Consider the following 23,468-nt stretch of genomic DNA (forward strand, 5'->3'; position numbering starts at 1 on the left):
AGATGCTGCGTTGTGTAGTTGGAGAGCAGGTTCAGATAATATATGTAATTTAGCAGACGCTTTCATCCAAAGCGATTTACTGTCATGCGTGCATTTTAAGTATGGGTGGTCCCGGGAATTGAACCCACTATCCTGCTGTAGCAAGCACCACCTGGACCCAGATGTGTGTGGATAACTTTTGCGGTACAGTGAGAATAATTGAGCCCACATTGCCTTGTTTCTCTTGCGCTCTCTCGCTCTGTGATGTGCTAATGCTAAATCCCAAAGCTCTCCTTGAGCTGGTGACAAGGGATGTACTGTAGATATAACAACCCAGTGCACATTTCAGTCAGCTTACCACTGTTTGTGTATCAGTTGTCAACTTTGGAAGCAGAGGAAAGTCTAACACACAACTTACTGTATATTACTACAGTTATGTGTTGAAGTTGGTACAGTGTATTGAAGAGAGAGTCCAACGCTGTTATGTTTTCCAGCTCTCTTTCAGTCCACTCTGGGGATTTGGAGTTAGTTCCTCATTGGTTCAGAGAGGAGAATGGTAGTTTCAGATGATCATCCAATAGGTTGCAGAATGTGGTCTGACAGTCGAGCCTTATAACAACTTCAGAGAGGACAAAAATCTTATGACTTTTGCATATAATTAAATCCCAGTTCAGTAATTTTAGTATTTTTTTTTCAGTTTCAGAATGATTTGGTTGTGGGCATTGTAGATCAGATTCTTTCACTTTTTAAACAACATTGAAATGTACTGCTGAAACAGTAGAGTGAAAATGCCAGTGTTTTTGCCTGTCAAAATTGAATGAACAGAATTATTGTAAAAAGAGGCAGTGTTAGCTTGCTTTTTTAAAATCAATTTGTTTGAATGTCATTGTCACCGCTCTGCTCTTTCAGGAAATCGTTTTCTACATCAGAGCAGTTAGTTTATGATTAAAAGAAACATGGAAAATATTTTTTACCAAGGGGGTTGCCTTCAGATTTGTGATAAGTGTTTTTAATTTCAAATATATGATACCTAACTCTCTGTTGCCTCGAGCATCATTTTTTTTCTTCCTGCACTGATCAAAGTTTGAAAAAGGATTAAACAGGTTCAACATTTTTATTTATTCTTAAAGGTCCAATGTAGCCGTTTAAAAAAAAAAAATCTAATATCAAATCATTTCTGGGTAACAATCAGGTACCTTTACTATGATTGTATTAATTTAAAATGGTAAAAAGAAACAAAAATAGCTTCTTAGCAAAGAGTCATTTCTCAAGCAAGAATTTAGCTAAGACTGTGTGGGAGAGGTTTGAGTGGGGCGGAGCAAACTAGCTGTTATTGGCAGAGGTTTGGAATGCTCTTTCTTATTGGTCTATTAACTAATTGCGGTCTATTATTAATTAGTAAGTCTGGTAATCCCACCAAAACAGGCTTAAATTTCAGGCTGTCATTTCAAACAGCATTTAAAACTAAAAGGGAATTGTCATAATTTTCACAATTTCACAGTATTATTCCAAACTCATGTGGAAATATACACTGAGTGTACAAAACATTAGGAACACATCCTTTGGGGAGTGGACTATTCTTGATACACACGGGAAGCTGTTGAGTGTGAAAAACCCAGCAGGGTTACAGTTCCTGACATACTTAAACCGGTGTGCCTTGGCACCTACTTCCATATCCCGTTCAAATGCATTTCAATTTGTCTTGTCCATTCACCCTCTAAATGACACACAATACTACAATCCACGTCTCAAGGCTTTAAAATCCTTCTTTAACCTGTCTCCTCCCCTTCAAGTGACACAAATAAGAGCAGGTGTTCCTAATGTTTTGTACACTTTGTGTATATAAAACACAGGGACATCACATTTTTGACTGCACTGGGAATGACATTTTATTTAAAAAATAGTTTTTAACAAAACTTCAAATAGGTCTGATGTTTTCAAATGCATATTTTCCATAGAAACTCACCATTAGTGGCCATGTCCATTACAGTGTTGAAAGAATGCCCATGAAAGAATGCTCATGTAGAGCACTGTATCAAATGTCGCTGTGTACTCTTGAGCATGTTCGAGTCATACATTTATAGTTGCTTTCAACTGGTATGGGAGCCTCATATTCATTATCTCCAGCACCAAACTAGTCTACACATGTAAAAACGGTGTGTTTCTATGATCTGTGGTTAAAAAAAATAAGACGATAGGTCCTAAAAATATACAACTCTTCTCATGGTCACAGGGTAGGATAAAAAAAAAAAAAATAGGATTATCGAAACCTGCAACGAGTCCCCATGTCACCGCGAATCTCATGCTGTTTGAAAATCACTGTTTTTAAAACGTTTGTCATTGGGTAGAACTTATTGACTTTATATTTGTTCCTAAACAACGTTGAAATGAGCGGTTTTCACATATGTAGACACTGGTAGTGTGCTGGAGATAATGAAAATGAAGTTGAAAAGTGGTAGAATTGCCCTTTTTAACTTTTTTTTTACTGCAGTGGCTAAACCAGGGTCACAGTGTTTGTTGGTAGTCTTAAACACATTTTCTTTGACACAAAAGTATACACCTCACATGGTTATGGTCTTTAAAAAAAACAAACAGAAGACATCTGTCCCACGTCAGATATAGAGTTGAAATGTATTACATTTTGAGTTTGTGTCCCAATATTACATTTTATATACATCACTAAAGACTGGAATATAATAAAACCGTTTGACATAGACACACCAGATTTGCCTCGTAATTGTATTTATTATTAATTCTGAAATTCTGAAAATATGGATAACATTCCCCCCATGACACCACTACTGTAGGTCCTTTGACTGCAGGAAAGGGCTACTCTTATTGACAGATATGAACGTTCACTACTGAGCCATTGATCCTTTTACAAACTGGAATTTGCTCTTTCTGTTCTTGTCTTGGTTTCACCCCTATTTTTTTGTTGTTGTCTTTTCATGAGTTTATTCTGGTTTGAAACTAGTTCATTGGAATCTGCATGGTGATGTTATATTTTTCTTTAAGATATCACCAAAAAACGAAGACAAAACTGGTTTAACCTCAGGAACTGAAGCCAATTTGTTACCTGTCAAAGCTGATTGATAATCCCTATTATTCAAAAAGGGGAAGACCTTATGAGACTAAATTGATGGATAAATGAGTGTCTATATGCAGTCACCATGGAACTGAAACCCATGACAGGAAAATAAGCTAATTTAAATATGGGGTCTATTGGGTAACTTGGAGAACTAGGACCTGAGTTTTGCACTCGTCCTTGGACTCAGTACCAATCTGTGCCATCATGCCAAAAATGTTTTGCTTGACAAGGAGTGGCATGATAGCAGAAGCAGACTGATACCCGGGCTAATTCAAACCCAGTGTCTTGGCCAAAAGCTTCTTAGAGCTGATCTCCTCTCGCCAGCTAGATGGAGCACCTCTCAGGTTCACTGGTGTCTTTTACTGAGACCTGGTTCAAATACTATTTAAAATCATTTCAAATACTTCAGCTGCGCTTGATTGTGCTTGCCTGGCACAATGGAACCAATAGAATAGTCACCAATGTGTAAAACCTGGCCATCTGGAACTCTTGGCAGACTAAAGCAAATGTTGAAAGTATTTGAACCCAGGCTTTCCTTTACCCTGTCAGGAACTGTGTGTGTGCGTGTGTGTGGGAGTATGTTTGATCCCAGGGTGGATCCATGGATCCCATTCGCTGATCTCTTTTGTGATGCTTTGAGATATCTAACCGATGCTTGTATTTCCTGTGAATTGTAATGACCGACATCTGCTCCTGACTTGATCCTGTTCTGAGCTTTTGGATAAATGGCATGATTAAACTCTTAACAACACCCACCCTGAGCAGCGTTTTTTTGGGGGGGGCTTTTGTATTGTTGTTTTTATTATGTAATGTCACTTTTTTAACAACCCTCCTCTGATGCAACAGGCGCAGTCACACCACAGAATGTTTGGAACGAAAGCATAACTGGACACGATCACACTGATTTGAGCGTAGTGGTTATCGCTGATTTTCACAATGTATTATCTCAATCAGTGACGTTGACTGACAATTCCGTTTCGATCCGGTCTAGCTTGAGGAGAAACCTCTCCTGCTGGGATGAGGTGGTCTATGCTAGGAATAGGCAATGGAGAATATGGCCCAGTTGAAGAGGGAATGGAATGTTCATCGTCAAAACTATTCCCAATTGATTTGTCCTTTCACTTCTTGAGTGGATAAGTCCACACTCTGCAGTAACGGCATACTTGTCTAGATGAGGCTGGGAGAAGTGTTGTGTAGACTTAATGGAATTACGAGGCCGACTCTTAGCTCAGCTTTTATTAAGTAGCTTAAGGCCATGTAAAAATGATTGTTGTCATGCCAAACAGTCTGGCCTCACCTCAATCTCCATATCTGATCATTCTGTCATTGATGGGCACAGTGAGAAGTTAAGTCGTGTTTGGCATGACAATGACCGTATGATTTGGCAAGACGGCGTTAACAAATCTGGGACCGGGTTCATTTGCTGAATTTTTCTTTTGGAAATTCGTCTTTAGTGTACTGTCTGCCTTATCACTTTTATTCATCTGAAAATTATATTTCAGTCACATTTGTATTTGATGCTTTTTTAAAATTGAAAGTCTTAAAAGAATTGGTCTTTAATTGAACATCTTGGAAGGTTTATCAAGATTCAATAAATCAGGATAACAGTGTTTATTTCTTGTTTTCATTTTGTATTCTGTTTAGCAAAGGGACAAATGACAGCTATTTTCAAAATCAACCTGAATACAAAATGAAAACAAGAAAGCCTGTCTCACTTTGTCCATCTCACTTTTTGGAGACTTCCAGTTAAGTATTTTCATTCGTAACTGAATATGAATAAGGACTGGAATCGCCAATGAGATGCTACTCGTCATTGAATTCATGTGCCTCATGGTCAAAAATGAAAGAGTCAATCCTTCCTTGTTCTTAATTTGTTTTATGTGTATATTTTACAAAATGTAAGACATTTATAGTGATAGCCAGAGTCAAGTTAGTGCAGTCTCATTTGCATTTCTTCTAAAGTGTTCGTACTTGAGAGTGAAACCAGGGACAATGGAAAAATAACCTGAACTTCCTCTGAGCCCTACATTTATTTGACATATAGTTGCCATTTTATTTATTCAGAGTTGATGAGAACTGAGGAGTGTAGACCATACCTTCTATTAACTTACTTTCACCTGGCACTGTAAGACAAGCAGGGTCAAATGTCAAGAGCTAGGTCTTACTAGAAGTTCGGTCCAGTACCCTGGTTTTGGATGGTAAAGAACCAGTTCAACTATGGTTTAGTAGATTGTAGTCCACAACTTTTGTCTTACTGTTGTCAGTGTTAGGGAATGACCTAGAGCTCCACTGCTTTCTAATATGACACTTTTGTTGTAAACGGTCAAACCCCTTTGAGGTAGTTGTTCAATTCCTGCTAGCTTCTCCTAAATAGTTGGAGAAGTTGCAGCACAGAGACAACTGGAAGAGGTTATCTGGCAGAAAGTCTGTCCTCCTGAGACTACCAACTGTCAAGTGGATTTCACTCCAAAGGAGTCAGTCGGTGGCTAGTGGATCTGCAACCCGGTGAGTCTTATTAATCAATCGCCGACTTGTCTGTTATGACACTGACGGACATTGATCTTTTGTGATCAATCAAGACCCAAGTCAAATGTAAAGCTGTGATGGGATTGAGAAGGAGCATGCATTGTATATGAATAATTGTAACGTATGGTGCGTGGATGTTTCACCTATTGTGGGTAAGACCTATTCATTTGACAGTGGGCGGTTTGTGATTTGTGTGTGTCCACAATGACTCACACACTGTCTCAATAGGATAGGATGTAGTGATCACTATGTGGCCTTCCTATCCTCCTGCTCCTTCATAAATAATACATTATTACAATGAATTTATTCCGGAATAAATTATTGACCGTGGTCCATTTTTGAAGGAGTCAGCATCTGTCAAGGTTTGACCTGCACATCTGAGGAGAGAGGTTTAACACTAATTAAATCCTCAGGGAGGTGTCCTATGAGTCCTGAATACTCTCTCGACCTGGGTTTAGGTGACCTTGTTCTTCACTGCAGGAAACTTTTGGTTACACTTTATTTGACACGTCACTATGACATTAACATGAAGGTGTAAATCTGGTGTCAAACCCATTCACGACTGCGGTTATCACGTATGACTTTTGTCATGATAGAGGTAACGTTTGGCTTTATGACTGTACTGGCCTAACACCCCTGGATAACAGCCTCTATGTTAGAGGTGAAACGAAGTGTCAAATGAAGTGTTACCGAACTTTCTTTACGCCGTCTGGGCTGCCACGCTAGCAGCTAGCTGAGTTTAGAAATGATGAACAGACGTCCACTGCTATGTAAATCCAATCACGTATGTTGAGGATGAAATGGGCTTTGTAGCTTTATGAAAGTTGGATGACAGTGAGGCATTTTTATAGTTTTTATTTTCCGCTGTGGAACGAGCTCCTTTGTGAAATCTGAATTGTGGGTAAATAACAATGCACTTCCGTGCCAGGAACACACACTTATCTCTCATACTCTTCAAACATCAAACAGAGAGAGAACATTCCTTCTATCCATTCCTCCCTCCCGACACAATAATCCCCCGCTCGGCTCTATCCTGAAAGGACTCTCCTTGCGTCAGAATGCCGTTGTCCTTTGAACACTCCTCGTGTTGGAAAATCAAAACCGATACTGACAACGTCCATTGCAAGATGATTCAGTAAAGGACATGTGAAGATCGTAACTGAATATTGTGATCCCTCTTTCCAAATATATCAAACGGATTCTAAAATTCAGAATTTAATCGTTCTATGTCTCTCTCGCTCTAACTTCTCTCCCTCCACTTTGGGACTCAACTTTCTCTTCCTAACTCTCTCTCAGGCTACTCGATCTCTGGACCTGTATTTAATGGGAACATAAGTGGAACGTCTGTGTGTAGTACCTCACTTTGATGGGAATATGTGACCTCAAGTCAATGTTCAAAATAAATAATTCCTAATCAACTGCAGGACCGGGTTCTGCAATGGCAATCAGTACTGAACCCCTCGCCGTGCATCGCAAACGACACCCTATTCCCTATACAGTACACTACTTTTTGATGGTCCTTGGTCAAAAGTAGCGCACTATATAGGGAATAGGGTGCCATTTGGGATGCAAACCCCAGTTGTCTCCATTTTGGTGACAGAGCTGCTGGAACACACAAAGAATAGCCGTTGAGTCATCCAGTCGCAGCTACGAGGCAGATCAGTTCTTCACAACAACCACAAGTGGTGAGATTAATTCACCTGTACCAGCTCCAGCACAAACACAATGAGCATTTGGTTTGGTTGAAAACAACTTATTTTCCACGTCTTTTCAACTTCTTTTGCTCATAGGGAACAAACTGCCCGACCAACAACCATGCTACCTGGCTATTCTACTGAGCATCTTCTGTATTCATAAATGTGTTGGATATTATCATCCAATTCCAATAGTTTGATAGATTTTTAAATTCCTCCGGGTTAGAGGACCCAGGGCTAAGAACAAACACATTTTCTATGTTAATGTGTTTATTTCCTGAGGTCATTGTCTGCTTGAGTCTGCATCCATCCAGCCATCTATCCATCCATATATGGGCAGAAAAGACAGTGAATGAAATGCAATTGGAAGCACTAATGAGTGTATTATATTGTGAACGATGTACAGGGGTGAAAGTTTGCCTTCTCATTTTGGTAAAGTTCTTTCATGGGGATAATCGCAGTGATTCAGTGAGAGCCTCAGCCTCTCCAGTCTCTTCACTCACTGACATGAATGGGGGAATAAAGGTCCCCTTGCTCTCACTCCACAAAATACCACAGAGAGAGAGAGGCACTCATTAGGATGAAATGGGTTTTGCTATATCAAAGGATGTTATTCACAAACATACCCCTAAATAGCCGACTGGGAATAATCATGGTTATTATTGAGTAAATGACAATGAATCATTGCAGATTCACACCATTTTAATTAAGGTCCCAGTTGTGTGTGTCTAGAAAGTACATGTTAGAGCCTATTGTGTGAGGGGGGGGGGGGGGGGGGGGTGCTATTTATTCAAGTTCAGGAGAATGAGACAGAGCTAATTTTGCATTCATCCCTATCCAATCCTCTAAAGGTTTATTTGTCTGAAGTACTTAATTGTATTGATTTCTACTTAACTTCCCCTTCAACAGCATTTAGTGTTGATATTTATCACACTTTGCAAAGATCCAAAACATTTCTTACTGACTTTATTAATTAATTTATAATTCCTTCATCCAGTTAGTTTTTAATCACTTGTTTTCAGTTTGAATGAGTTTTGGATGGGCGTTATCTGTGTACGCCTACGTGAGTCGGCTGTGAATGACTCGGAGAGCTTGTCTCAGGTCCTCTGTGATGTAAGAGCTCCCCAGGTAGTCCATCCAGCTGAAGAAGCCGTTCTACAGCCCCAGAAAATGTGCTCCAGCATCCCTGGTGTTTGGCAATATGCCACCAGCTGTTTCCAATTCTAACACCTTTCAGGAGCTGGAGAGTGGAGGCAGAGTAGAGCCTGGTCTGGTTCAGGGAGCACACTTTCTTGTTAGGTTGTGTTGGGCTATATGTATTCCCGCTGTGCCTTTTTATAACGTTCTTCCATCCCTCCCTCCTTTCCTTCTTCCATCCCTCCCTCCTTTCCTTCTTCCATCCCTCCCTCCTTTCCTTCTTCCATCCCTCCCTCCTTTCCTTCTTCTATCCCTCCCTCCCTCCTTTCCTTCTTCCATCCCTCCCTCCCTCCTTTCCTTCTTCCATCCCTCCCTCCTTTCCTTCTTCCATCCCTCCCTCCTTTCCTCCTTCCATCCCTCCATCCCTCCTTTCCTTCTTCCATTCCTCCCTCCCTCCTTTCCTTCTTCCATCCCTCCCTCCCTCCTTTCCTTCTTCCATCCCTCCCTCCCTCCTTTCCTTCTTCCATCCCTCCCTCCATTTCTTCCAGGGTTCCTTCCGTGGCCTGTCCTCCTCTCCTGCCAGACCTGCCAAGGCAGCCCCTAAGGGAGGGGAGAACGCTGTTGTACGCCTCTTCAGAACGATCGTGAGTCACCCCATTTGCATAGTTTGCCTACTGTTGTTGATGTTTGACTTGTTGATATGAGGGCGGCAGGTAGTCTACCATTCAAGAGCAGGTAGCCTAGTGGTTAAGAGCAGGTAGCCTAGTGGTTAAGAGCAGGTAGCCTAGTGGTTAAGAGCAGGTAGCCTAGTGGTTAAGAGCAGGTAGCCTAGTGGTATAAATAACTTTAGGCCAGTTAACGAAAGGTCACTGGTTCGAATCCCTGAGCCAACTAGGTGAAAAATCTGTTGATGTGCCCTTGAGCAAGGAACTTAACCCTAATTGATCCTGTAAATCGCTCTGGATAAGAGTGTCTGCTGAATGACTCAAATGTAATTGTGTTTCTAAAGGTCTGTGTCACTCTCTCCCCTCAGGTGTCCCCTGCCCCTCCTAAGTCTAGGGTGAGCCCCATTTACCTTACTCTTTGTCATTATTGTCCAATTGAGGAGTTGAAGGTTGTTTTAGTCTTTGGATGTGATTGTGTATTTGGCTTTGTTAACATATGATGTCACTGAATGTCATGTACTGTATGTCACTGAATCTGTGCTCTCTCTGATGACGCGAGCGTCTGCCTTACTCTGCTATGCTCGACCCTGGATGTGGACTCATCTCTTCTTGCTGCCTTTGCTCTGAGTAAGACCTGAGTGTTTAACTTTCCTTCCCTCACCCCTGTGTCTCACCCCTGTCTGTTCCCTGTCTCTGTCTCTTACATGTCCTTGTCCAGTGGACGGCAATGACTGCGAAACTAGGCCTGGTACGTGGTTAAAGGCTACAGCTAAAGAAAGCTAAGAGAAAAATGCCAGGCCGTTCCTTAAACAGTATATTCTGTAGCTATTTTAAGGCTTGAGAGCTTGTTCTAATCCAAGCGTACATGCATAACGCCCTCATCAGTTTTTCTCTTTTATTAAATCATGTTTTGAGTGGTTTTGTTTGGCAAGCTCTCTGCCTCCGGCTCAATTGAATATCCAGTTCTTTATTTGCTGAAGTCGTTTTTCCCTTTTCGGTATGATAACCAGCAACTTAATCCTGCTTTTTCTTATTCGCCCTGCAGAATTTGAAGTCTTGTCCTCTTCTCTTGTGTGTCTGTGTGTGCGTGTGTGTGTGTGTGTTTCAGTGGTGGCTGCTGAGGGGAGGACGGCTCATAGTAATGCCTGGAATGGATTCAATGGAATTGTATCAACTGCATGGAAACCACGTTTGATACCATTCCATTGACTCCTTTCCAGCTATTATTATGAGCCGTCCTCCCCTCAGAAGCCTCCACTGGTGTGTGTGTGTGTGTGTGTTGTGGATGTTATGAGTCACACATAACAGCTAACACTGTGTGGGGGTAAAATAACAGAGTGATAAGGGATGAGACCTTTTAAAGCTCTTCTCTGAGGTAAGGGATCTTTAAATAACCCTTTGAAGTGTCCCTCCCCACCTTTAATTCACCCTCATGCATGTTTATTGTGAACCGTTCTCAGTCTATTGCCCCTGTGAGAGTCAGAGCAGCCACCGCTCAGCTGTTACTGAGATTGCATTTTCCCACCTTTGATTTAGAAAGCGAAACACTTCCACTTTGATTGATTTGCTCCACTGCTTCAACGCCACTGCAAAAGGAGCCACTTTTTGATCTAGGCTGGTTCCAATACTGCATGTAAAATGTCACTCCGTGATGCGCGTCACTGACTCAATAGCCATCTCTTCTATAACCTCGTCACCTGCTGGCTTTCAATTGAGCTCGGAGACGAGGCTATTTGCTTCTGTTGTTTTCACGCAACATGATATTATCAGAAAACCTGGTTTTGTACTAAACGACCGTGCAATACCCACGTAAGATATGATATCGCTTTTTAGCCTGGAATTAGTCAATCATTTAGATGAACAAAGACAGAGATGCAAAAGCACACACTGGGCCACCATGCTAGGTGACAACAACAGTGTCTACTGGTGTCTTACCTCACTCCTGCTCTCTTCCAGGGGTCTCAGAAGTCAACAGGATCCGCTAAGGCAAAGAAGGCCGGTGCAGGAGACAGCGGAACCCTGTCCAAGATCTTCAAAATGGTAAACTAAAAAAAACGAAACCCATTTTTAAGTGACAAAAACGCTCTAATCTGCCTTTGACATGAACATAAAAATATATATATATATATATATATATATATATATATATATATATATATATATATATATATAATTCCCTTTGTATGTTATTGAAACTAATTCCAGAATGTGCGCTTGATTAAACAGATGGGATCTCTTTCTCTTTTATTCTTCCCTCCCGTCTCTCTCTCTTCTTCTTCTTTCACCTCAGTGATGATACCCAGCACTCAGTGAGTAACAGATGAGTCACGAGCGGCAATATATATGTACTCTTAATTGCTATTATGAATTTATTCAACGTTGATACGCTAAGGTGTCACCTTCCATTGCCTATCATACCGCCAGCAGAATAACTGCACCTTGAGACAGCCTCTAGACAGTGATAATTACAGTGTCTGGCTGATGCTACAGGCTTCATTGCATTAAAGAGTGCAGTTTGACGTCAAAGGTAGTGCTTTTTTTTGGGCTTGGATACGGACATGTAGCGCCTAACATAATTGGCTGCTTACTCGCAGACAGTGACCTTGCACCTGTGGGCCTACACCTGGCTGTGTAATGAATGGATTAGAAACAAGCTTTCGGAATAGTAGTCCTGCTTACTTTTAATGGCTGTTCTAGGAGCTGTGCTAACTGCAATGGGATATGCTTAGCAATTACAATTGTGCCATGTGGTAGCTTTGCTTACTTTGCCGATGGCTTACGCGACTGCATACACACCATAAGGTAAGCCAAGCTATTATGGAAGCAGTGCCGTTCATTCTTTTTACAACTAGGATATTGCCCTTTTCATTACATTGACCATCTGGTTCATGCATGTGTGTACCAAGTACACTGTATACGATACTGGGATGTGTTACTACACAGGCAGACTTATACAAGAGGTTTTTCTCCGACCTAGTAGGCCACAGACAAAGGCAAGGCAGACACACTTATGTGCACTTGAGTGAACATTTCCGGACTTTTCAAGGAGCAGCATAGTACCCCGATGTGTTCCTCTCAAACAGACGACTGAGGTGTTTGAACAGAGAGTATACCCTCCGTATGAGATTTGAGGTATTTGTTGCTTCAATCGGCAGCATCCACTATTGACAGACTCTCCCCGTTTATTCCAGGCCACGTTTCTCCCTCTGCTCCCGCTGTAGCGCGACAGGCTCCGAACTGGAGCACATACTTAAGCAGTGCATCCACTTACTGTAATAAGCTGTCAGCAACAGCTGACACGCTCCCTAACAGTAGAGAGGGAACATGTTCATTGTTGAGCAATGGCACGCTGCCCGTCTCTCCTTCTCTCTCTAGCTCAGTCTCTGCCTGTCTTTGTCTCTTTTTGTCCATCTTCTGTCTCTACTGTGTCTCTCTTTTGGTCTCTGCCTCTTTCTCTCTGTCTGTCTCTCCACTTATCTTTCTCACCTCTCACTCTGCAGATAGACTCACGTTCTCCTGTGAGTATTGACTCGGAGAGCTCCTGCATTCTGAGAGGCTATTTGTCTCTCCTTGCGTTATCCATGGCATGGTGAATGCTAATCTCTAGGACATGCTCTGGAGGTCTCTGGCAGTTTTAATTATCCAGTCTGGCCCAAGCTTCAGATACAGTTATTTTAATTAGGCAGAATAGGCACAGGGAGCATATGTTCCCGTAGGTACAGTCAGCGCACTCACAGTGGGTGTGTTGATTAGCAAGGCAACCAAGCACAGTCATCTTCAGCATACCCTACAGTAGGCCTACTTTTAAAAATGTTTAGAGTATCTGTATATGTTCACGTGCTCCCTGCATGGTGTCTTTGCTAGCTGGACTATGTGGCATTACGATAACTAAAAGATGACGAAGACGATCAAAATCTACAAATGTGTGGGTAAATAGACCACCAAATCTTCTCTTCTTCGTTTCCCCACAATCTCTCTGCCTAATTGGCGTTAAGCTAAAGCCACCATCTCTAGCGCTTCTGATTCCTTTATCTTGAATCATTATCTGGGGATGGACTTTTATTTCAAATGTTCATTTGTGTGGTGTTTTCCATTCTCCAGTTCTGTTACTGCTTTCTAATTAGTCTGTTTCGAACCGATAATGATTTTAAGCTCAAATTGCTGTAAGAATGGCTCAGAGCTTGGTCCGTTTCCTCCCATCTCCTTTTGTTTTAGGAGATTTAAAGGCTTTGTACGTTATGGATTATATTCATTCCAATAGCTCTCCGTAAAGAATTGTCTCATTTATATAATCTTTGTTCCGTTCCAATCCTCCCCTCTTTCTCCTACTTTTATATCCCCACGAGAAAATGCACAATCTATTCTGAGGGAATGAGCTTGGTACAACACGTCATTGATCAGTTTTGGCAACAACATGCACATTTGAACTGGGAGATGTTTCTTTTTAAGGCATAGCTGAGAATTCACAAAATAAACAATTCTGATAATACCTAGAACTCACCCACTTATTCTAACCAAACAAAAGTACACAATGCTCAAGGCCACATAGACTGTACGACAATATACAGCTGGACATTTGTGTCCTACTGAGCACATCCCTTTAGTGAGCATCGTTAGCGAATGACAAAAACATTCCATTTCCTGATTGTTATTTCGTCTCTCACTCTCTTGCAGGGCACAAGCCGGACTGGGTCTCTACCCAAAAAATGAGGTCCCCTTTCAAGAGCACAAAGGCAGATGTCAAGAAAAGGAACGCAAGTGGGGGAAAACAAAGAAGATACAAGAACAGATCTTTGTCGACTCACACACCTCTTCTCCCTGCTTTTCTAACACTTTCATTTTATAACTCAAATGCCTCCCCCACCGCACCCGGCTGGTAGATATAGCGACACAATCTGTGCCTCCCCCCACCCCGCCCCTGCTCCACCCTCCTGTGCAACCATCTTGGATGTGAACTGTTGCTGAAGTCATCCGGACCCCCTCTTACAGCCTAAAGGACCCCTGTCATAGCTTTACAGTATCTGTGTCTTCATTTCTATTTCTGTCTGTCTGTCTGTATAGTCGTTTAACAAGGCTGGCTAACTGGACCAGACCTGGCTGAAGTAGCTTAGGTCCAATTGACCTGGCCCTGACCGCTTGTGGTTGTGAAAGTATGACCAGGTCTGGTTCTGGTTCAGAAACGAGTGATTATCTGTCTTGTCATGCTCGTCTTTCATAGCTAAGCATCGTCTTACTCAGTTGGTCATGTGTTTGTATGTCTCCCCTCCTGTATCATCAGTGTAAGTGTCCTGTCTTAAGTGTTGCTGTCTTTCCATGTTTTTACATTAGGGTCTATGGCTGGCTGTGATCTTCGGTGGTAAAATGACATCGAGCTACTGAAAGCTGTTAACCTACTAAAAGTCTCTTGTCTGTAGTATCCACTGAATTGTAGACGTCAATGGATGATATCATTTCTAATGTTGTTTTCATTTGATTTCCAGTACATGTAGATTGATTAAGACACTAATGGGAGTTTCCCCATCCAGACACAACTGGGATTCGTCTAAAGTGCACTGTTTTGACCGTTGAAAAGCCAGACACTGACTGCTCTGAAACCAAGCTCACGCTGGATTCAGACCTTTCCCCCATTATTGTAGTCTAGATTCTGTAGTCTTCTGTCTTAAGTATCTTTTGCTTTATATATCTATCAAAGCACTGCACACAATACAAAAACAGCTAGCTAAGCAATGCCATTTCTGACTGCCAAAAACAATGTGGTGTGTTTACTCTGTGTGGATATTAAAAGACCAACACTGTCATAAAAGTGCTCGTTATTTAACCATGTAAAAGCATAAACGTTTTTTTTTTTTTAAAGATACATGGATATAGAGGACGTGGAGTTTGTCGACCAAGGCACGAGCGACAAACTGCTTATTACTGTCCAATACCCCCCCCCACACCAGTGTCTTTCCTCAAGTTGTTTAAAAACAAACGTGTGTCATCTGTAGCATTACTCTGCCTGCCCCCGTCGCCCCTCCCCCATGTCTTAAAGTGTGCGCGCGCTTTTGTATGGGTCCTGTGAATGAATGTAAATTAAACTCTTGAGACCCTCATTGTTGTATCTGTAATAAAAAAAGATGTGCGATCAGCCACTTAACTAGAAGAAATAAATGAAGCTATTAAAAATCATAAAACCGTTATGGGTCTCCGGTTGTGTTGTTTGATAGAAGTTTAAAAGTAGTGTACACGGATGAGGTAACTTGCAGATGTAAGGTACAAGAAGTGATGAAACATTCAACACTATCTTTATTAAGGTCAGGTCATTTGAAGCAGACTCATAAGAGCTGCATCTCACTCCTGGTTCCGAGAGTAATTGTGTTTGCATAATCAAGGAAAGGAACGTAATAATGCCTCAATGTGGGGGAAAGCGACATTTGGATTTATAGAAGTTGAAAGTAGTCATGCTTTTTCCATATGCTGTGAAAGTTTAATAACTCTGGGACTAATGAAAGATAGAGGGACAGAAATGGGGTTTGACAATAGATTTATCATGTGCTAAACACTTGCCTTTTCTAGATACAAGGTATTGACGCAGAGACATACTGAGATCTTCACGTATTACAGACAATCAAACAGATGAAATGCAATCAACTTCACACATGATTTCTAAAACAATTGGCACACATTAAATCTGTAAAAAAATGAATGGTTTTATTAAATACTTTAACATTACAAAATACATTCCTGACAAAAAAACAAAAACACTTAACAGCTTATAGTCTGTAAACTGGTTCAGCAATTGACAAAAAATTAATTATTGTTCACAACCAATTTGATACGGAATCCAAAAATATATGCAATCTTTCATACACTATTTACATTGCAAAATAAAATAGATTACAAAATGGCTGTGCATAAGCTTACAACTAAATTACAATTTCATGCAACACATTGTGAATGTGGAGAGTCAACCCCTGAAGCCCTCATACAGCAGCCAATAACAGTGGTATCACAGGTCATCATCATTGTCAAAATTACAGGCATAACATTTAAGAAGAGAGGGTTCAAATACTATTCAAAATCATTATGCTTGATTGAGCTTGCCAGGCACAATGAAACCTATAGAGTAGTCATGTGCAAAATTGCATTCTGCAAACCCACCCATCTGGCACTCCAGGCAGACTAAAGCGAATGATTTCAAAGAGTAGCGTATTTGAACCCAGGTCTGATCCATATGAATTACCCTTAGCACTTTATAGTCTCACCATTCAAGGCTGCCTTTAACTTTATGGCCAAAAAATTCACCAAAAACAAACCCTTTAGCTTGCCTTTTAGAAAAGGGTATAGAAGAAATATGCAAAAAAAATTGTGATTTTAAAAATAAATGTATTTTTCTGGTAAACTGCACCCCAATGTGTGTGCCTGTTAAAGCACAGCTCAATTGTCAAAAAGTTAATAGTGGGCCTGTTTGTGGAGCAGCTCCAGGAGCACGGGAGAGATGGAGTTCCCCGTCTAGAAACAACCCCTGCACCCAGCCCGTTATATGCTAAGCGTAGATCTGAAATGATTGGATAGGAATAAGCAATAAGGCTAACGTTTCATCCAGCCTTTCAGCGGGCAAGGTGAAGTTCTCACACTACTGCTTATACCTAGTACGTAATAGGAAATATGAAGCAGTTTGTGACTGACTACTGCTGACGTAAAAAAAAAGGCTTTAAAAAAATACATTATATTGATTGACTTATGGACTGCGGATCTACAGGGGTGCCTAGAGAGGGTAGGATCTGTTTGTGGATGGGGCTTGTGAGTGGTTATACTACTCTACAGGGAGACATGAACCAGTACCGCAGGACTGACAGTGCAGCCATGCAGATCTATAGTGTTTGCTCCTCTTATTGGCAAACAGAGTAAACAACAGTCTAGGAACAAACCGCCGGTAGCCTACCTCAGCTTGCTACAGCCCCGACCGGTGAACTGTACTGGGAGGTCAGCGTCTTGATTACCAAATGGCTTATTGACTAAAACGTCTCATAAGGGACTCGTACTAATGTGATTCAGAGCGCAGGCTGATTCAGCAATTTAAGTACCAGTTCTCTGCCTTTAAAGGGACAATCCGCAGTTCAAACAATAACAAAAGAGGGCACCCCCCCACTGATTTGGTAAATAGCTGAGGGATGGGGCAGGAAAAATGTAACCACTCTCAAATTCATGAGACAGAGCTATGGATGCCAGGACTAAACAACCATGATATCAAAAGGATAGTTTTAACCATGTTGAGACTATAAAATGTTTGTTTACAATTGCTTATTTATTTTATTTTTTATTTTTGTAGCAATCACAGATTTCCCCTTTAATGCATATCTGAGGACAAGAGAAAAAGGCAGAAATAGCTACTGCTAAGCCAATGTGTGTAGGTACAGCCGCACACGCTTTCTGTTTTCAGTATTTGATTGGCAACATCACCGTGGGTATGCTTTAGAAAAAGTGAAGAACTGTCCAACTCAATTAAAAAGTTGTTGGTGGGGGGAGGGTGATCTGAGTGCTATGTTTTTCCACACCTACTTAGTAGTAAAATCAGTGCTTTGTATCATCAGTGCACAGACTCCTGGTAAAGAGTCTATGCTGGGATGAACAGGGATAGTAAATTAAATTCTGAGTTGGGATCTAAGGGAAGACGTTGGGAATGCCACAGTGCCAGTCTCCAGAAGACTCCTGGACAACCTCTTCCATGTCATTCAACTCAGGAGGGACATCCACTTCCGGCTCTGTCCCCTGCTCCAAAGTCATCTCCTGGGTCCGATCGAGACCTGTGTCCAAGAGAAAGACGGAGAGACAGACAGACAGAGACACACAGAAAGAGAGAAGGAGAGAGAGAGTAAGAAAGAGAAGAGAATGAAAGAGAGGACAGAGTGAGAGGGACAAAGTTACTCATGAACATAGCTGTTAGACTGGAGAGAGAGTGTCAAGGGAGTCTCAGAGTTTAAGAATGAAAAAAAATACAGTACAACACACAATACATGTATCACCTGTGAAGTAAGTTAGAGGAAGGGGTGAGTGACAGGTGGAAGTTTACCAGAGCTCTTTCTCAACTGTCAAAAGAAAATCCTCGCCTTTCGATGCATTGATCTGGAATAATTGACAAGGTGACAATGAGTCAGCCTGAGGAGGACGAGTTGCCTTCAGCCATATTGTTTTCCCCAAACTGTGCAGATGAAGAGGTGGTGAGGACAGACGTTTTAAGCAGTCGAGACAGAGCCTTTGTGTCCGGGATCCATCAATAGACATGAGAGTTAGTTCAGCAGAGGACATTTCCATTGTACTAACCATCAAACGTTTAAATGGAGGTATACAGAACCAAATAGGCACAAACGGGAGAGTGCGTCACAGCAAGGGTCCATAATTAAACCCATTCTATCTATTGAAAGAACTCACTTCATTTTACTGTCTCTCTCTCAGACGCTCTCAATAAAAGAGCTATTGTGAATCATCCAAACACATGTCTGCAGGTGAACGTTTGTTAGATATCGCCTTGGAATTTTTTGTTGTTGCTAGCCTTCTCCTATAAAGACTGACGCTCGCACTCACCCCCCACATACACAGACAGTGCCTGGATACAGCCCTTAGCCGTGGTATATTGTCCATATACCACAAACCCCCAAGGTGCCTTATTGCTATTAAAAACTGGTAACCAACTTAATTAGAGCAGTAAAAATACATGTTTTGTCGTACCTGTGGTACACGGACTGGTAAACCAAGACTCTCAGCCAATCAGCATTCAGGGCTCGAACCACCCAGTTTATAATGAGGATTAATCAATTAGCATGTCAAATGAAATGCACAATAATCCTGTGAAAAAGAGCCCTGTTCACATATTTACCATGGAATAGGAAGTGCTATATATCACAAAAAGTTAGTGACAGGGTTGCGATATTTTAGATTGATCTAACACCAACAACCAACACAATAATCCATTGAAAATGCCAAATTCTTTTCAAACATTTGCCACCGCAATATGCTTCAAAGTAGGGGTGAGGTACTTTTCTGCATGGCTATCTTTCTGTCTACGCCAAACCCACCTCCGGTGATTGTTTCCAAAAAGCTATATTTTGGTCTCATCTGACCATAGAACCCGGGTCCCATTGAAAGTTCCAGTAACGTTTGGCAAACTCTAGGCGCTTGAGTTTGTTGTTTGATGACAGCAAGGCTTTTTTATGGCAACCCTCCCACACTACTTGTGGTTATGTAGGTGGCGTCTGATCGTGGTTTTGGAGACTTTCTGACCCCAAGACCCAAGTAACGTCTGCAATTCTCCAGCCGTGATCCTTGGAGATTTTTTGGCCACTCGAACCATCCTCCTCACTGTGCGTGGAGTCAAAATAAACACACGTCCATTTTCCAGGCCGATTGTTAACATCTCCAGTTGCTTTAAACTTCTTAATTTTTGCCCTGATAGTGGAAATGGGCATTTTCAACCATTGAGCTACATTCTTATAGCCATTTCCTGATTTGTGCAGCTCAACAACCTTTTGTCGCACATCATTACTGTATTCTCAGGTCTTTCCCATAGTGATGGATGACTATGGGAACCTGGCCTGTGTGTCACATCGTATTTATACCCCAGTGAAACAGGAAGTCATGGCTTACCACTTAAGTGGTAAGAATAGATTTACACAGCCTGTTTTGCTCATATTTACCAAGGGTGCCAATATTAGTGGAGGGCTCTGTACATATGAGATGAGTAAAACAGTATGTGAACATTATTAAAGTGACTAGTGTTCCATTATTAAAGTGGCCAGAGATTCCATGTCTATGTACATAGATAGGGCAGCAGCCTCTAAGGTGCAGGGTTGAGTAACCGGGTGGTAGCAGGCTAGTGGTGGCTAATTAACAGTCTGATGGCCTTGAGATAGAAGCTGTTTTTCAGTCTCTCGGTCCCAGCTTTGATGCACCTGTACGGATGATAGTGGGGTGAACAGGCCGGTGATTGTCAAGCAAATAACTGTAAAATTAGTATCTCCTGGCTTCTACACATAACCTACAAGCCATTTAAAAAAGTGTAATCAATCCATGTACTATAGCCTACACCTTCACAATAAATAATTATTAATTTTAGACAGGTCGAAAGAAGCATGATATGTAGTCTATTTCAGAAGAAAATAATAGCATACTCTGAGTTAGGTCCTGATGTGGCTATGCCAAATGGCTGTGGGCTACACGAGTTCATTTAGCTTAGAATTCCGTGGCATTATTTTATAGCATGAAGAATACAATTGAACAAAGCTGAATAAAATATACAGTACCAGTCAAGAGTTTGGACACACCTATCCATTCAAGAGTTTTTCTTTAGTTTTTCTATTTGCTACATTGAGAATAATAGTGAGGACATCAAAACTATGGAATCCTATAGTAATCAAAAAAAGTGTTAAACAAATCAAAATATATTTTATATTTTTTGATTCTTCAAAAGTAGCCACCGTTTGCCATGATGAGAGCTTTGCACACTCTTGGCATTCTGTCAACCAGCTTCACCTGGAATGCATTTCCAACAGTCTTGAAGGAGTTTCCACATAATTCGTGCACGTGTTGGCTACATTTCCTTCACTCCGCGGTCCAACTCATCCCAAACCATCTCAATTGGGTTGATGTCGGGTGATTGTGGAGGCCAGGTCATCTGAAGGTGTGTTGGGTCATTGTCCTGTTGAAAAACAAATGATAGTCCCACTAAGCGCAAACCAGATGGTATGGCGCATCGCTGCGGAATGCTGTGGTATCCATGCTGGTTAAGTGTGCCTTGAATTCTAAATTAATCAGTGTCACTATAGAAAAGCACCCCCACACCCCCTCCTCCATGCTTCATGGTGGGAACCACACATGCCGTGTCATCTGTTCACCTATTCTGCGTCTCACAAAGACACGGCGGTTGGACGCAAAAATCTCAAATTTGGACTCAGCAGACCAAAGGAACGATTTCCACATGTTTAATGTCCATTGCTCGTATTTCTTGGCTTCAAAAGACTCTACAGATGCACCATTGAGAGCATCCTGACCTGTTGCATCACCACCTGGTATGGCAACTGCTCGGCATCCGACCACAAGGCACTACAGAGGGGAGTATGTACGGCCCATTTAATCACTGGTTGCCAAGCTTCCTGCCATTCAGGACCTATAAACTAGGCGGTGTCAGAGGAAGGTTCCAGTCACCCAAGTCATAGACTGTTCTTTCTGCTATTGCTCGGCAAGCGGAACCGGAGCGCCAAGTCTAGGTCCAAAAGGCTCCTTAACAGCTTCTACCCCGAATCCAAAAGACTGCTGAAAAATGTATCAAATGGCCACCCGGACTATTTACATTGACACCCCCCCACCCTTCCTTTTAACACTGCTGCTACTCGCTGTTTATTATCTATGCAGTCACTTACCTACCCCTACCTACATGTACAAATTACCTCGACTAACCAGTACCACCGCACATTGACGGTACCGGTACCCTCTGCATATAGCCTCGTTATTGTTATTTGTTACTTTTTATTTAAACAATTATTTTAGTTTATTTAGTAAATATATATTTTTACCTCTATTTCTTGAACTGTATTGTTGGTGGAGGTCTTGTAAGTAAGAATTTCACTGTAAGGTCTACACCTGTTTAATTCGGCACGTGACCAATAAAATTAGATTTGATCCTTGCTTCAGGTCCTAAGCTACAGGCAGTTAGATTTGTGTATGTCATTTTAGGTGAAAATTGAGATGAAGGGTCCTATCCAGAAGAGGCTAATAGTCACCGTTGGAACAACACCCCCTATACACTTCCTGATGAACTCAGTCATCGTGTCAATGTTGTTCTCTGAGGCTACCCAAAACATATCTCAGTCCGTAAAATAATTTAGAGAAATGGGTGAGAATTTGGGCTGCGGTCCCCATCAATAATGAACTAGCCTCCTCAGAGAGAGAGCAAAAGTATTGCGCGTGTTTGAGTGTGTGTGTCCGTGACTCACCGTAGCCGTGCGACCTCTTCATGTGCAGCTTCATGTTGCTCTTCTGTGTGAAGCTGATGCTGCAGATTTCACACTTGTAGGGCTTCTCCCCTGTGTGTTTGACCGTGTGTACCTGTAGGGCACTCTTTTGGTTGAAGGCCTTGTCACACTGGGAACACTTAAAGGGACGCTCACCTGCACAAACACAGACAGACACCTTCTCAAGACTTTAAATGAGTAGTACTTCGTGCAATTCGCCAGATGAATACAAAACACACATTCTAAGTCAATCTTGTGCGCGGTGAAGGCAACAAAACGTTGTCTCGCACTAAGATACGTTTGAAATACGGAACAGAAGTACTTCTAAAAAAGTGATTGCGCCTACAGTAATTGATGAGTTGCAGTATATTACTGCAAGCATTAGCAATTTACATCCAATTGAATAAAATTGTTATAAAAAATTAAAGGCCTTGTCAGCTTACATTATCTGCTGAAAGATGTGAACCCCTGGCAAAGCGTAAATCAGATTTCCCAATATAACTTGTAGCCTACTGTGCCAATCAGAATAATAGCGTTGCCAGGAGATGCCTCCCATTTAAAAAGGATATGGCCTTTAGAATAATCTTGGAACATAATGACCTGCCATAATTGGTATCATTACAGTGAAAATACACTGACTTATTTGACTGAAATTAAGGAGACCTGTTATGTCTGCAACTAAGTCCATGGCCATTATTTAAGTACCTCTGCCTCAATCTAAACCATGAAAACTGCACTGTGAGAAAACAGCCACACAATTTGTTGAAGACGATGGAAAGTAAAACCAATTTCCAGTTCGAAGAGGCCCCCCCCCCGTTAGCTTAAAGATGGGCTAAAAGCAACGGTTGTGATTGTGATGCTTTTCTCTTGCTGATGTAACACTAGCAAGCTAGGCTGTCATTACATGTCGTGTGTACGAGCTCCCTTACAGTCTCTCCTGCTGGGGATGATAAGAGGTAAGACAGGACCCCCCCCCCCCCACACCGGTTCAGCTGCCCCAGTGGGCCCTTCAACACACAACATTACAGCAATCTCACCCCGGCCTGCCACTGACACAGCCATTGAGTGGGTGGCCATAAGAGTAGGCAGTAGGTTCCAACGAGTCAAAACTTTCAAGTCACACTTCACCTTAATTACTTACCTCTACAGAACAAAAGGTTCCAATTCAAACGAAGCAAAAGGCACATCCTACTTCGTCGTGTCGGGTTGTGTTAAATTCACAGTAGGAGAGAACATGATTGATGTGCTCTGAAGAAGTGCATTTGGTCATTTTGCCATTGAGGCACATTAAATCATTTTCCTAAGGTCTTTGAAGTGTCCCAAATGCCTGATGGAAGGTCACTCTAGACGAGGACTCGGATGGCAACTTCATTCATATGCTACATTTTCAATT

General features: G+C 41.7%; 2 protein-coding genes across 16 annotated transcripts in view; one reads left to right on the forward strand and one right to left on the reverse strand.

Annotated features, from left to right (window-relative positions):
• LOC109902195 (myelin basic protein) overlaps nt 1-15,268 on the forward strand; it is a 73,765-nt gene extending 58,497 nt beyond the window's left edge. For 5 of the 15 annotated variants that reach the window (XM_031786538.1, XM_031786540.1, XM_031786539.1 and 2 more), the window contains 5 exons: nt 8,973-9,068; nt 9,458-9,484; nt 9,808-9,837; nt 11,046-11,129; nt 13,764-15,268. In XM_031786538.1, coding sequence (XP_031642398.1) covers nt 8,973-9,068; nt 9,458-9,484; nt 9,808-9,837; nt 11,046-11,129; nt 13,764-13,799 — 273 coding nt within the window. In that variant the 3' untranslated portion in view covers nt 13,800-15,268. Of the gene's footprint in view, nt 1-8,972; nt 9,069-9,457; nt 9,485-9,807; nt 9,838-11,045; nt 11,130-11,379; nt 11,399-13,763 lie in introns of all 15 variants that reach the window. The other 10 variants (XR_004202457.1, XR_004202456.1, XR_004202458.1 and 7 more) reach the window with 7 other exon arrangements.
• A 327-nt stretch (nt 15,269-15,595) lies between these two features.
• LOC109902194 (zinc finger protein 236) overlaps nt 15,596-23,468 on the reverse strand; it is a 104,935-nt gene continuing 97,062 nt past the window's right edge. The window contains exons 31-32 of the mRNA XM_031786537.1: nt 22,058-22,231; nt 15,596-17,875 (exon numbers count right to left, since the gene is read on the reverse strand). Coding sequence (XP_031642397.1) covers nt 17,733-17,875; nt 22,058-22,231 — 317 coding nt within the window. The 3' untranslated portion in view covers nt 15,596-17,732. The remainder of the gene's footprint in view (nt 17,876-22,057; nt 22,232-23,468) is intronic.

The sequence above is a fragment of the Oncorhynchus kisutch genome, linkage group LG13 (genome assembly GCF_002021735.2).
Source record: "Oncorhynchus kisutch isolate 150728-3 linkage group LG13, Okis_V2, whole genome shotgun sequence".
Classification (NCBI taxonomy): Eukaryota; Metazoa; Chordata; class Actinopteri; order Salmoniformes; family Salmonidae; genus Oncorhynchus; species Oncorhynchus kisutch.